The following is a 14,844-nucleotide window of genomic DNA, read 5'->3' as shown; positions in this document are numbered from 1 at the left end:
GATCCTCAAGCAAACTATATTGATATCGTTGCAAATTATCGTTAAACAAATCTCAAGATTTCAGTACCAAAAAGGAACTTATAATAAAATGAATAGAAAAAAATGATAGTATTTTCATTTATTTTTCAAATACTATTAAAAAATCAAAATATTTTTCAACCGGTAATAATTTTCTTATACTGTATATCCTACGCCAATATGACGGAACGATCATTCATAAAGCTTCGTTTTAGGGGAAGATTCGCGCGCCTCCTTTTGAATATATAAAAAAATAAAATTTATACAAATCAAATATTCCTAGGTAAAACATTTTCTAGGTCTCGGATATTTGAACAGGACCCCTTAAGCGTATTTTCCACGAAGAAAATTTGTATATACATTGATTTGTAATAATTTGAAATAATCCTTCAGCCATGGGAGCGTTCTTTTATTACGTAACGCGAAAAATCGGACTTTTAGACCCCCCCCCCCTCGTAACAAAATTTCCATACAAATTTTAAAAAATTTGTATGGAGCGTAACACGACCTCCGACCCCCCCTCCCCCCCTACTGCGTTACGTAATAAAATAACGCTCCCCATGGCGTGATGTCCATTTACGTCTTAAAAAAAATCAATGGAGCTTTAAAAAATAGTTTCGTTTCAAATTGTATTTTAAAAACAAGGTGACTTTGATAGTCACTGTGCTTCTTATAAATGTCAGCCTAAAAGTGAGCAAGTGAATTTATATGTTTAATCGATCATTTAGGCCAGCTGTCTTATATATATATTTAAAATTAATTAGCTTTGAATAAATCAAATGTAAATTTGAGGTTAAGTAAATAAATACAAAATTTAATTTACTTACAAAACAATTTTTCTTTAAATGCCTTCAAAACCGGTACCTAAACATGTATAAATCATCGCTTAAATTTTAAAGGTATCGCAGTTTTAAAGTTGATTTTTCCCGTTTTCATATTTTTTTTTTTATTTTGCACGCGTTACGATAAAAATATTTTCAAACATAAGCCCTTTGGTCCAGACACGGCCAACACGCCATTTTAAGTTTTCATTCGACTTTTTCAAATGTTTGGCTAGTTTTATCTGTAATCAAATTATTTTCCCTTGAAAGGCCAACTAACTACCTTTCATTTGCATCTAAGACAACTAAAATTGGTTGAAATGGTGCGGAGTTATGATTTTTTGAAAAATGTGGTTTTTGCGAAAATTAACGAAAATTGCCATTTTTGGGACCACCCTAGCACGGTGTAGGTCACCCTAATGGCCAAACAAAAAAATATGAGTCGAATTGTTTTGACCAAGGAACCCGCACACAAATTTTGAGCCCGATCGGAGAACTTTTTTTTTCGGCTTGTGCCCTTTGCAAATGGAATTGCTGAATAAGAATATTTGTGTTTAATATTTTGTAACTAAATCTATTTCGTTGAATTCAACTCAGCTATTGCGTAATGTCGGGCTCCTGGGGTGCGTTGCCCATAGCACGCATCACCTCATTCCAACTGGAGGAACAGGAACTCCCTGGTGTGTAACAGTAGCGTTTGCCGCAAATATACCTTCCGCTTTTATACTCTACGATTACAATTTACAACAGTCTAAAATTTATTTGCTTTTGTTTCAAGTACCCTCAAATGTAACTTTAATTTTCAATTCATTTCACAGTAACCATCATGCAAACCATGTGAAAGAATATTTTATTCATAGCAGCGACGGTGGATACATTCATCTTTGAATCATGGATCAGGTTTTTATTGGTGAGTATTTTTGTATTAATTTCTAAGGCCGTTGCAAATATTTTTCCAAAGGTAATGTCGCCCCCCGTTTAAAGCTGGCCTAAATAATCAGGGGGCAAAAACATATTTTTTTTCGAAAAACTTCCAAATGTTAATGAAAATTAAAGTTTAATCAACTGAAAACCAGTTAAAATGCATTTTCCTGCGTTTATAATGCATGTTTGAACTCCTTTGAACACATTTTAAATTTTCATAAAATACAAAAAAAAACGTCAATACCTCGATATTTTAAAAACTAATGATTGAAAAGCAACTGGATGCGTGTAAAATGCATTTTAAAACACTTTTTTTTATCCAAATGTTGAAATCTCGGCTTGTAATTTTAATTTTTATATTTTTTTTGCCCCCTCCCCTCCCCCTTCGACTATGGTCACAGCCAAGGGACATAAACTTCAAAAAATATTGGCAACGGCCTAAGTAGCCTATGTTGCCTGCGTGTTTTTTTGGTATGCTGATCAAATAAGGCTATTGCAAGCACATATTTTTATTTTTTTTACTCGACTCTGATCGAAGCCGTGAGGAAGAAAATATAAAAAAGGTAAAAAATATATGCCATACTTTTAACACGATTGGCGATTGTCCAATACGCACGCTCCATATAAAAAAGTTTTTCTTGTATGGACCTCTTTGGATTGTGAGTTGTGAGTCAAACTGTCTACCAGCGACTCCACCGAGACAGGGCCCAGGGAGACAACTCCTACACCTGGACTGAGCTAACGACCTAACCATTAGGTTAGACCAGGGCCAACATTTACTTCCCGTCCAACGGAAGGCGTGATCATACAAATCTCGTCTCGAAAAATGTCATCGGGACCTTCTGGGAACGAAACCAGGCCGACTGAGTGAGAGACAATCACGGTCCCGGCTCGATTTATAATGTACCATTAAATAATTAAATTAATTTTGTGTCCATAAACCCGTTACAAATTACTGTTGCTTTGGGGGGATGGGAAATGTCTTTTGATATAAGCACTGGTATTTGTAACAACAAAATTCGTACAAAAAAAAAACATATGTACGTGGGTGTGCAGTAGATTGCCCAGAACCTTGCTCCACAATCTAATCTAATCTAATCTAATCTAATTTAACACAAACGCAGCCAGTCCGATGAAAGCATGCTGGAAAGTCTTGTGATTAGATTACGCCCCAAGCACTTTTCTTGTCAATATTAATAATTGCAATACATCCGAGATCACCCGAAAATGTAATACAAAAATTAAAGCGGCCAGCCCTACTGCGTTGTGTTTACCGCAGAGAGGATTCTGTGAATGGATCACATTCCATAGAATCTACAGGGGAGGAAGGATGCGTGGACATACCGTACCAAACGCTCCGGATCAATTAGGTGTGTGTAAATTTGGCAGATAATTGGGCAAAATGGGATTAAGGAATGGGAAAGTGAGGAAGGGGTAGGAGGGCTATTGAATTTATAGTATAATAATATAAGGGAATATAATCATTTAGCAAATAATGATGGAAAGCTCTCACCAAGAATCAGCAAATCTTAAAATCTTCGAAAGACACAGCCAGATTGTGTCCCAACCTGCAGCTCCTAAGTTCTTAGGAGCCGCCAATCCGGCCGCATCAAATCAGCCAAGATTTCCTCGTCATCTGCGCGATTGAGGCTCTATCCCAGGTCATTGACGTCTTCCCGGACATGCAGCAACGCAACGCGAATCCCGGATATCTCCACCATCTCCACCTTGTCCACTGCCACTCACAAGTTTGTCTAGAACTAGCCGATAAGAATTTGACGGAAATCCTCAGAAGACGAAAAAAACGCGGAGCAAAAATCAAACAAACCGGACGCGACCATAGCTTACTGCGATCCCTTTTGCTCAAAACCTTGCTCCACAAGCTGAAAATTGTTCCTTGAGCCATTTTAGGACTCTGGGCCAAATATGAGCAAAATCGGTCAACATTTACCCATTGATACTCGAATGTGAAGTTTTTATGGGAAAAATAGAAACAATGCATAGAAAACCCAACTTTCTTACTGTTTGATCTGCAGGGTGCGCTACTTCCATTCAAATATTCCCAAAAGTGAGATTCTTATTGAAAATTTAATGCTCTACAACTGTTCGCGACGACAAATAAGTTTTCAGAGGATCTTTAGCAAACGCTTTTTTAAGCAATGTAGCTCGAAGCTGAAAGATGTATTTAGTCCAATTAATGTTTTGCCCAACAGAATTCAATTTTCTACTCACATTTAGTCTCCTAGTTCAAATCTGTCACAAACAGAGTAAATTCGTCAGAAGACGACGGATGGGGCTGATAATCAAATCACTTAAATTCAATCAGTAATTTCCTTCCAGTATCTGATTGAGGAATGATAATGTAAATTCTTGTTTTGTCTCTATCTCTTCCTATGGTGTCAGCATGACATTGTCAACGTGACCGATCTTACTATAGTCTTTTTTCTGGGCCGCGTTTGGGCGATATTCCGAAGGGCACGGTCGGCGCAGTCAGCGCAGTCGGCACGGTGTGCTCGCAACATCCTCCCCCACATGTCGCATGATGATCTGCACCAGCATCCTCAGCGTCACCAACGTCCAGCTAACTTGACGACTGCTAACTTGACGACTGCTCGCTCTCGCATCAGACCCTTCGATGTCTGTACATCCGCTCGACGTACTCTGCCATCCTTGCCGGGATACGTCCTTGCAACGCGTCCTCGCAGCCACCCGTTCCGATGTCCTTCGTCCACAACAAGCACGAGATCACCCTCCTTGATTGGTCTCACCTCATCGAACCATTTAGTCCTTCTCGCGATCGTCGGCAGGTATTCCTTCACCCAGCGGCTCCAGAACTCGTCCATTGTGTGCTGGATACTGTTCCAGCTGTTTTTGATGGCCGCGCCTGCGCCGACCGGATCCTTGACGGCCTGCTGAACACCGCTCGAACTCCGCAACCGCATAAGAAAATGGTTGGGGGTCAAGGACTCGCTATCTGCGCTCTCAGCGGTACGAAAGTCAGGGGGCGCGAGTTGACCATATGCTCCGCTTCAGCTAATAGGGTGACCAGCGACTCCTCATCCAGCTTGCGTTCTACCGGGATTGCGCCCAATGCGTCCTTCACGGATCTTACCTTTCGTTCCCAGCAGCCACCCATGTGCGGCGCGACCGGCGGGTTGAATCGCCACTGAGTGTGGGTGTCGGTGAATGTGCTGAATGTGCTGTTCGTTGTGGTTGACCTTGGCTAATTCCTTCGACAGCTCTCCGCTGGCTCCTTGGAAATTCGTACCGTTGTCCGAGTATATCTCCTGCGGTGCTCCACGTCTCGCGATAAGCAGGTCAAGCAGGTAAAAAGCGCAACCCAGCGTTTCGCAGCACTGCGTCCAACCTTGACCGGGCCGAAGTAGTCCACGCCCCTGAACGTAAATGGGCGCACGAAAGGGCACAGCCTCACTCGTGGAAGGGGTGCCATCATGGGTGCCACCGCGATGGCCTTTTTTATGCGGCAGAAACAGCACTTGTTTGCCACCTGCCGGATCAGGACGCGCAGCTTTGGGATGTTGAACTTCTGCCGTATCTCGTTGACCACCGTCTCGTTGTTTGCTTAGCGAAACCTACGGTGGTATGAGTCCACTAGCAGCCAGGTCACGCGATGTTTGTTCGGGAGAATCACGGGAAACTTGGCGTCGAAAGAATCGAACTTGGCGGCCTCCAAGCGACTTCCAGCTCGAAGCACTCCACAGTCGTCCAGCACAGGGGATAACTTCAAGATGCTGCTTGATATCTCCAGACACTCACGTTTCCCGGCTGGCACTAGCAGGTTCTGGTTCAGCGTGGCGACCTCGTCCGGATAAGCGTCGGATTGAGCTTACCCGTTCGAGTCGTATATGCTCATCACGATGCTCAGAAGCTGGGTCTTCGTCGGCACCACCTCTCCAGTCAGCAGCTTCATGTTGTCCTCTCGCAGGCTCAGTGCGAACGAGAACATGTCTTCGTCGGGCAGCCACACCATTCCCAGCAGACGCTCGAATCCGTTCTCCTTCTCGATCACGAATTTCTTGACCGTCGTAGGGTTGACCGCTCCGATCCGCGCCAGCACGGTTTTGTCGTTCGAGATCCAGTTCCGGATGTGGAATCCGACTTTCGCGTGAACCTCGACTACCTCTAGCGCCATCGCAACTGCTTCGTCCACCGTATCGACACTGTCGAGGTAATCGTCGACGTAGTGCTTGTTGCGAATCGCTGCTGCCGCCTTCGGATGATCTGCTTTGTAATCGTCAGCGTTGAGGTTTTTCACGTACTGCGAGTGGGCTGGGGAGCACGTCGCCCCAAAGATAGCGACGTCGGTCACCATGGTTTCCAGCGGCTTGTCCGCACGCAGAAAAATGTTTTGTAGAATCAGCCTGTACGAGGTTTGAATCAACAAAATTTTTGTTGAATATAATCAACGCCGATTTTGCGTTGAAACAAACCTTGATTTTCTCAATTCAACAAAATTCTTTTGTTGTTTTGAAAAAGTTGCTTTGACGTTTAGCGTTGAGTCAACAAAAATCATGATTTTCAAATCAACAAAACGTTTTGTTGATTCAAATATGCCTTATTTTTCTGCGTGCGGCGAGTCCTGAACAGGAAAAGCAAGGACAATAGCGGCGTCAACAGGTCGGGTCCCTTCAACAGCATGGTATTCAGGGACACGCCGTCAACCTTGGCAGCCGCGTCCCAGATCACGCGCACCAGGTCCGGCGAGGGTCGAAAGTGTCTAGTTCCGTAGCGGTCGCCTTGTGCGCAAAACCTTTCGACTGGAAGTCCGCTATCTGCTTTCGTACTTGATCGTACAGTGCTGGATCTCGTCCCAGGCGTCGCTCCAAACACTTCATCCGCTTCTCCGCCATCGGTCTGCTATCCGGAAACTCCACGTAGTTCTGTTTCCAGAGAAGGCCAGTTTCAAACCGCCCACCTTCGACTCGTTTGGTAGTTTCGGACAGAATCTTGTTGGCACGCTGGTCGTCGACGCTCTCCTCGCTCGGTACTGCCATGACTCCGAGGCTTTCAACCGCAAAGAAGCTCTTGACGTATTCGTGCAGGTCAACTTCGGCTTGTTCATCAGAGATGTGGAACAGGCGATAAGCGAAAGACTGTGTAGCCACCGGCATACTTCCGTAGACCGTCCAACCGAGACGCGTTTTGGTAGCGATCGGTTCTCCTTTGCGTCCTTCCCACAGCTTCAGTGTTGCGAGCAGGTGCACGTTGTTCAGATCGATGAGTATTCCGGGAACCGCAGACTGCAAGCTTGATAGCGGCAGATCCTGCAGATACGCGAACTCTTCCGCCATGGCCGCGACGTCCATCGTTTGTTCCGGAAGTCCGAGCTTGTCCACCGTGTAAACGCGACGAACCGCTGCGAACGATCAGCGCCAGAAATCTCCAGCTCAACCTCCCGCGTCTCCGAGAAGTTTTTCTTGATGCCGGATGTCCAGTGGATGCACAGAGATGCTTGCTTTCCTTCCATGCCAAGGGTTGCCGCCAACTTCCGCTCCAGGAGTGTCACCGACGAGCCGTCATCGAGAAAGGCGAACGTGTTTACTTTCCCTTTCTTTCCGTACAACGTGACGGGTAACATACGGAACAACGTTGATGTCGTCGGTTGACGGTGCAGTGCGACTACACCGCTGGTTGCAGGCTCGCTGCGCTTCGCTTCCGTGGGTGCTTGTTCGTAGTGGAGCAGCGGATGATGCTTTTTCTGGCAACCTTGGACTCCGCAGGGATCGCTCTTGCACGGCCAGCGCGAGTGGGCAACCAGACAGCGACGACAAAGTCTTTTCTCCTTGACCAGCTTCCAACGGTCGTCGAGACAAAGTTTGGCACACCTTGATGTTCGATGACGGACGGTCCGTCGGCTTCTCCTTGATCTCGTCGTCACCCTTGCGCCGCCCTTGCTCGGCAGTTGAGTGCGTGTTGACATACGCCGCCTTCTCCTTCTTGGGCCGAAAATCGTCCTTGGCAGCCTTCGCAGCGAACAATGTCACGCCGCTAGTACCGGTTGCTATTTTTGACTTGTACTCACCGAACACGTTGAGGTCCACTTCTGGCAGTTGCTCCTGGTAGAGTGCCCAGTTGAACATTACGTTTTAAGGCAACTTGGAAACGAGCTCGTGCAGCAAAATGGGGTTCGACAGGTGCTTCTCCATGCCAATAGCCTTCAAATGCCCACAGAGATTGTGGACCACTAGACCGAAAAACTTGTCCGCTCTTGGCGCGGGGGTCGCGCGTACTTTCTCGATCATTGTGTGAACGATCTGCTCCGGTCGTCCGTACAGCAGCTTCAAAGAGGTCAGCAATTGCGGTATCGTCGACGGACTGAGGAGCAGGCTGCTCACTTCTTCTCTCGCCCTCCCCTGAATCGCACGCTGCAGTCGCAACAGGTTCTCGTTGTCGGTGTATCCGCACGTCAGCGTAGAGTGGTTATAACTGCTGATAAAGATCGGCCAGTCAACCGGATTTCCTGTGAAAACTGGGAGCTCCTTGTTGACCACCTGACGTGCAGCAATCTGCTGCGAAGTTGGTCCTTGGTACGGAGGCGGTGCCGGCAGCGGCGGCATGAGAGAGAGGAATGACTCAACGGAAGGTACGACCGACGGTGTTGTCAAAGTAGACGACCTTGATGATGAAGATCGAAAGCTCCTTACGGAAGAACTGCCAAGTTTGCAGAGGCGCGAGATCGCTCGTTAGATGGAGGTGGCAGGACATCGTCAACGCGTGGTACAGATGTTGTTTTTGATCGGATGCTTTCTGTTGATCGGCTTTTGTTGTTTTCGACCGTGCCGTTGCGGCCCGCCGCCGACGAGTGGTTCTTGTCCCGAGATTCTGCCAGCTTTTGCAGCCTCTCGAGCTCTCGCAAACGGTCAAGCTCTTCTTGCTGCTTGGCATGCTGTTGCTTCTGCTCCTTGAGACGCTGTTTCAGCTCCCGCTTCTGCTCGGCCAGTTCGCGTTGTTGCTCCTGCAGTAAACGCTGCATTTCTTCCTTCTGCTCTGCTTCAACCTGCTGAAGTCGGCGCTGCAGTTCTTGCTTCTGCTTCGCTTGCTCACGTTCTTGCTGCTGCAGCTTGCGTTTGAGCTGCTCTTCCCGCTGGCGCTGCAACTGCTGGTCCTCAGCGCGCTGATCCTCGAGCTGCTGAAGGGGCACAAGCAAGTTTTGCTCGTTTTTCTTCGTCTCTTCGCTTAGCTCTTCTGGAATCGGGTCGAGATCCTTCCGCTGCATGCTGTTTCGCCACTCCTCGAAAGCGGTCGAGGTGACTTTGAGAATCTTCGGGATAGCACCGGTGTTCTGTGGCTTCCCCAGTGAGATTTGCAGCAGTTTGAGGATGCTTTCCATGTTGGTAGGTGGTTCTAGAACCTCGCTGGGTGGAATTTCAGCCGCGGTCTGTCCAGGGTCCTTGGGTCCCTCAGAGATCGATTTTTCGATGCTTTTCTCGAGACTGTCCGGCAATAGGGAGGAAATGGAGAGGGAAACGTACGGCGATTCGTTGAACGAAGCATTTGGCGAAGCGAGCGGAGTAGACGTGAACTTCACGTGCAGACTATCGGCCTTGTCCTAACTCAGTGGCTGGACGTGATCGTCAGACTCGGTCGTCTCCTTGTTGACGCCTGGACCGGTGTTCCCGGTCTCAGCCTAAGCATTGATCCACTTCTCAACCCTGCTCGTCGAAGCGCGGCTGTCTCTGCTACGGACACTACGTCCCCCATCTTCTTCTTCCTGTTCCCGAAGAAGCGCGTACTTCTTCGAGCTGTACAGGTACTGTCGCTCCAACTGTGCGAGTCGTTCCTTCGTGAGCGCTTCTTGGATCCGGAAGTGCTCCTCCATCTGCTGCAGTTCTAGGGCAATTCGTGCCGAACGAGTACTGATCACATGGGAGCCCGATGAACGGGCAGATCTTGGCCGAAAGGGCACGCAAGTACGGCACACAAAAGGCGGCTGATTGACGGTTGCGGTGGTGACGTTCGCGCACGAGAAGTGGAAGTACAGCTCGCACTCTTCACACCGTACCATGTACAGCTCGGCGTTGTTGGGCCGGGTACATCCAGCTCAATCCTGATCATCTCCTCGCTCGGGTTCGACGACAGACGGCTCGAACGGTTTCGCTGCATCATCTCGAGCGTCTCCAATTTGGAGGTTAGCTGCTTCTTGAGCCGCGCGCGTCATCGAGCGTGTCTGGCGAACGAACGACTTGCGGGGATTCGAGGCCATCGTATGTAAATCTTCGAGTTTTTGTTCGCGACGACAAATAAGTTTTCGGAGGATCTTTAGCAAACGCTTTTTTAAGCAGTGTAGCTCGAAGCTGAAAGATGTATTTAGTCCAATTAATGTTTTGCCCAACAGAATTCAATTTTCTACTCACATTTAGTCTCCTAGTTCAAATCTGTCACAAACAGAGTCAATTCTTCAGAAGACGACGGATGGAGCTGATAATCAAATCACTTAAATCTAAATACTAAATAAGTTAACTTTAGCTTCAAATAATATATAATTTTAAGTTACCGCAAATTAAATCAGTAATTTCCTTCCAGTGTCTAATTGAGGAATGATAATGTAAATTCTTGTTTTGTCTCTATCTCTACCTACGGTGTCAGCGTGACATTGTCAACGTGACCGATCTTACTATAGTCTTTTTGCTGGGTCGCGTTTGGGCGATATTCCGAAGGGCACGGTCGGCGCAGTCAGCGCAGTCGGCACGGTGTGCTCGCAACAACAACTTTGTAGATCATACCAAAGCTGTAAAACTCGAACCAAAAAAGGTATTAGCGAATCAAAAAGTCATTTCTGTATGAAAAACATTTTTTTCACCAATTTTAGGCTCGGGTATCAATGGGTTAATCTGAACCAATTTCGCTCAAAATTTGCTTGAAGATGCTTAAAATAACCCAATAAACCGTTTTACGCTTGTGGAGTAGGAGATCATTTTTCCCCTAGTGTACAGATTACTGAACATAAGATGACGAACTGTTTGATCAAGCGAACACCTGTGAACTGGACCAAGCTGCCGGCGGGTATGAGAATTATTCATTCATTCATTCATTCATTTAAAATAATTTTCGTACTACTGTGAATACAAAGAGACGAGTTGTTCCTTTTAATTCCGCTATATATATTTTTTTAATAGACTAGTCGAGAACAGAACACTGATGAAGTCTGCAAGTAGTAGACGAAATACGTGTCTGTCAAGATATTAAAAAAATATATATATTAGGATGTAACAAAAATGACTTTTTGGCGGGCATTCAAGGGTTTGTTCCGGTGGGCATACTAAGCCCAAATCCAAAATATGAGCTTGATTGGACGTAACAGGAGCTGATTCAAATGGCAAAATCAAATGGCGTCTAGAGCGTCGCGAGGCGCGACGCATATCTTTTTTGTCGGGGACGATTTTTCGAAAAATTGCCAAACTTTGAAGGCCTGTACCGAGCTCCAGGGTGCTCCAAATTTCAATGTTATATACACCAACAGATGCGCAAGGATCTGGCCTACACGCCAATGATGTTGAAAATAAACGCTTCAGTGGCCAAAATGCCTCAAAAAGTGACATTTTTGAAAAAATCTTTTTTTACGGGTTAAATCCCATTTAAAATTGAAGGGCGGAGCGCCAGCTCCTGTTACGTCCAATCAAGCTCATATTTTGGATTTGGGCTTAGTATGCCCACCGGAACAAACCCTTGAATGCCCGCCAAAAAGTCATTTTTGTTACACTCTAATATATATAGCGGAATTAAAAGGAACAACTCGTCTCTTTGTATTCACAGTAATGAATTCTGCTAAACGCTCAACCAAACCACAATTTCGTACTACATTTATGGTTGTTGAATGAATACTAATTTTTTGACCAAATTCTCGATTCTGACAAAAGAAATTGCTCTTGTTTTGGTACTTTGGGTACATCATGTATTTATTCCGACTCAACTTTGATGGATACACAGAAAAAAAAACATTCCCGTAATCGTGAATTATGTTCACGAATGTGAGAACCACGAAGGAATTTATTCATGAGTATGGTGCATTTGCACTATAAACATGAATATATTCCTTCGTGGTTCTCACATTCGTGAATTAATTTCACGATTTCGAGTATTGATTTTTTTCCGTGTATCTAGAGATCCTTCTGGATAAATTAATATCTAAACATTCTTGAGAATTTTGAGTATGTAAGCATTAAGAAAAAAAATCAAATTATTCGCTCTACAGCATTGCCTTGGCGTTCTCGATTGCGAGATTCCTACTCGAAACTAGGTGTTCGAAGGCTTGATTGTTGAGGCAATTGCAAACCTCTTTTTACACTTTAGCTTCCATCCACCCCGGGATTCGAACTGACGACCTTTGGATTGTTAGTCCAACTGCCTACCAGCGACTCCACCGAGACAGGACCCAGGGAGACGACTCCTACACCTGGACTGAGCTAACGACCTAACCTTTTAGGTTAGTCCGGGACCAACATTTACTTCCCTTCCGACGGAAGGCGTGATCAGACAAATCTCGTCTCGAAAAATGCCACCGGGACCGTCTGGGATCGAACCCAGGCCGACTGGGTGAGAGGCAATCACGCTTACCCCTACACCACGGTCCCGTAAGCATTAAGGGATATCTTATTATCGAACATATATGCAAAAATGTGACTGTTATATTGGATGTATCAAAAATAGAGGCCAAATCAAATTTATATCAATGTCACCCCGGGCTATCAAAGTTAGCTCCGTTTACGGTACTAAGTACTGGTTATTTTTAGCTTTTAGAAATTAAAAATCCGTCTATAACCCCCTAGGAATGCAGAAGTTTAAAGAACAGTACTAAAACAAATTTGCCTCAAAATTTATCTAATTTCATGAATATGATCTTGATTTGATTACAATCATTGATTACTGACAAAGAATAGGAAAATCGTCACCAAATTGAATCATAATATATAAAGTATCACCAACTAGGGTGAATCGGAACAAAATTCTTAATTGGAACAGCAGTTTTAGAGCACTTAAAGGCTTCAAATGTGTAAATCGATGTACTAACATTTTTGTTTAAATCAAATCAAATCGCTCTATAGCATTACCTTGGCGTTTCATATTGTGGGATTCCTATTCGAAACTAGGTGTCCGAAGGCTTCAAACGGTGAGGCAATCCCAACATCTTTTTAAACTTAAGCTCCCATCCGCCTCTGACGACTTATGGATTGTGAGTCCTAGTCTAGTTTAAGCTTGTTTCTGATCTAGAGCCTTTATTTAGAACAAATATTGTTTTATTGACTCAATTGACAAAAAACGTTAGGGAATCCTATCATAAAGGCAAATTAGCCATTATCATGGGTTTTTATTTTTTTTGTCCCGTACGTGTGGATCAATCGGACCGCGCTGGACTCACAATCCAGAGGTTGTTGGTTCGAATCCCGCGGCGGGCGCTCTAAAATTCTAAGCGTAAATATGGGGGTATCCGGCGCCGTCGCTCCGTGCCGTACTCAAACACTTAGGAGCCCAGGGCGGCGAAGTCCTTGTGGTTAAAGGGAAGACACTAGTGGTTGGTACTAGCAATAGTGGCCGAGAGTTATAAAGTCTACTTCGTTTTTTTTTCAGGGTATTTCATTCTAAATGTTGATGAAGTACTTCAAATATTATAATGTTAAACCGTCAATTGGGTGAATTAGCACTACCGTCTGAATAGGGATAGCAGTTTTTGGAGCAATTAGAAGCTTTGGATTTGGAAAACAACGCACTATGTTGATTGCAATTCGCAATTCGCAATTCGCAATTTTCAGTGTAAGAACGGGCCTTGACCGATCTTATGCACCAGGTTCCCGACGAACACGCACTGCCCTTACACCTACATCTCACCCTTGCTCTGAGTCAGTACGAGCAGCACGCTAGAACACGCTTTGAGTGTTCGTGCCAGGCATGCACACCTTCTTTTCCGGTTACGCATTTTAACTCGGCCGGGGGTGGTACATTACGTAGGGTTTGATGAGTGCTTCCTATCGACCGGATCACAAATTATAGGTTAGGTTTTCGGCTTTTCGGTCTTGGCGGGAAAATTCGAAACAACGCTTATTTTCTCGTATCCAACGTTTCAACCCTCTATGGGGTCTTCTTCAGGGAATTAAGAAGGATTGTTTCTCGTCCAGTGTAGTTTTAGTCAAAGTGTAAACTGTCGTTAGTGTCGTTTGTTGTTTCTGATTGGTATTCATCCGGGTAATCTGGATAAAACCAACGGTCAATTTGGACAGTGGAACAAGCTCGGGTTCCACTGTCCAAATTGACCGTTGGTTTTATCCAGATTACCCGGATGAATACCAATCAGAAACAACAAACGACACTAACGACAGTTTACACTTTGACTAAAACTACACTGGACGAGAAACAATCCTTCTTAATTCCCTGAAGAAGACCCCATAGAGGGTTGAAACGTTGGATACGAGAAAATAAGCGTTGTTTCGAATTTTCCCGCCAAGACCGAAAAGCCGAAAACCTAACCTATAGTAGGGTTTGATGTAAGTATAAGCGCCTAACCATTTATAGTGTGCCTATCAACTTTCATTAAAGCAAAAACTGTTTTATTTTTAGTTTGAATTCAAAAACTAGTTGTTATTTTACTGTGTTTTGTTTTCTCCTGAAATCTTTCCTAGTGTTGAGTCGTGTTTTTATGTTGCTATTTCTTTTGTCGCGGTGTTTTGTTACAACTTTTGGTCCTAAGCATTTTATAAAAGTTTTCAAAAGTACAATAGTAATATTTGTGTTAATTCTTTGATCACTCCAAAAATGAGTAAGGGCTCGAACCTCATTTGTTTGAAGAAAAGGTGAAGATTGAAAACAATGGACAGTGAAAGAAATATACTATTTGAAGAATCAATAGTAAAAGAAAGATAGTAATTTATGAAGTAGATAAATAAATTAACAATAATTAATAAATAGAGGTAACAAACAAGCTTAGATTGTATTGAGGGCAATTTATAGGGCAAATGAAAAATTATTCAAATAGATAAATAAAGAAAAGGCAGATGATAACAAAATTGACATCGCTGCCAAATTAAGGAAAGCAGAAAGTATGTTACAGCAGCATCAATTGGTAAAATAG

The 14,844-nt window shown here is 44.5% G+C and overlaps 1 protein-coding gene across 2 annotated transcripts in view; it reads left to right on the top strand.

Annotated features, from left to right (window-relative positions):
* Positions 1-14,844, top strand: part of LOC6045837 (dystrophin, isoforms A/C/F/G/H) — a 170,685-nt gene that overhangs the window by 8,116 nt on the left and 147,725 nt on the right. For both annotated transcript variants that reach the window (XM_038252468.1, XM_038252469.1), the window contains exon 2: positions 1,658-1,749. In XM_038252468.1, coding sequence (XP_038108396.1) covers positions 1,731-1,749 — 19 coding nt within the window. In that variant the 5' untranslated portion in view covers positions 1,658-1,730. The remainder of the gene's footprint in view (positions 1-1,657; positions 1,750-14,844) is intronic.

This window comes from Culex quinquefasciatus, chromosome 2, assembly GCF_015732765.1.
Source record: "Culex quinquefasciatus strain JHB chromosome 2, VPISU_Cqui_1.0_pri_paternal, whole genome shotgun sequence".
Lineage (NCBI taxonomy): Eukaryota > Metazoa > Arthropoda > Insecta > Diptera > Culicidae > Culex > Culex quinquefasciatus.
Note: the sequence above shows the minus strand (reverse complement) of the source record. Positions and strands in the feature narration are given on the sequence as shown.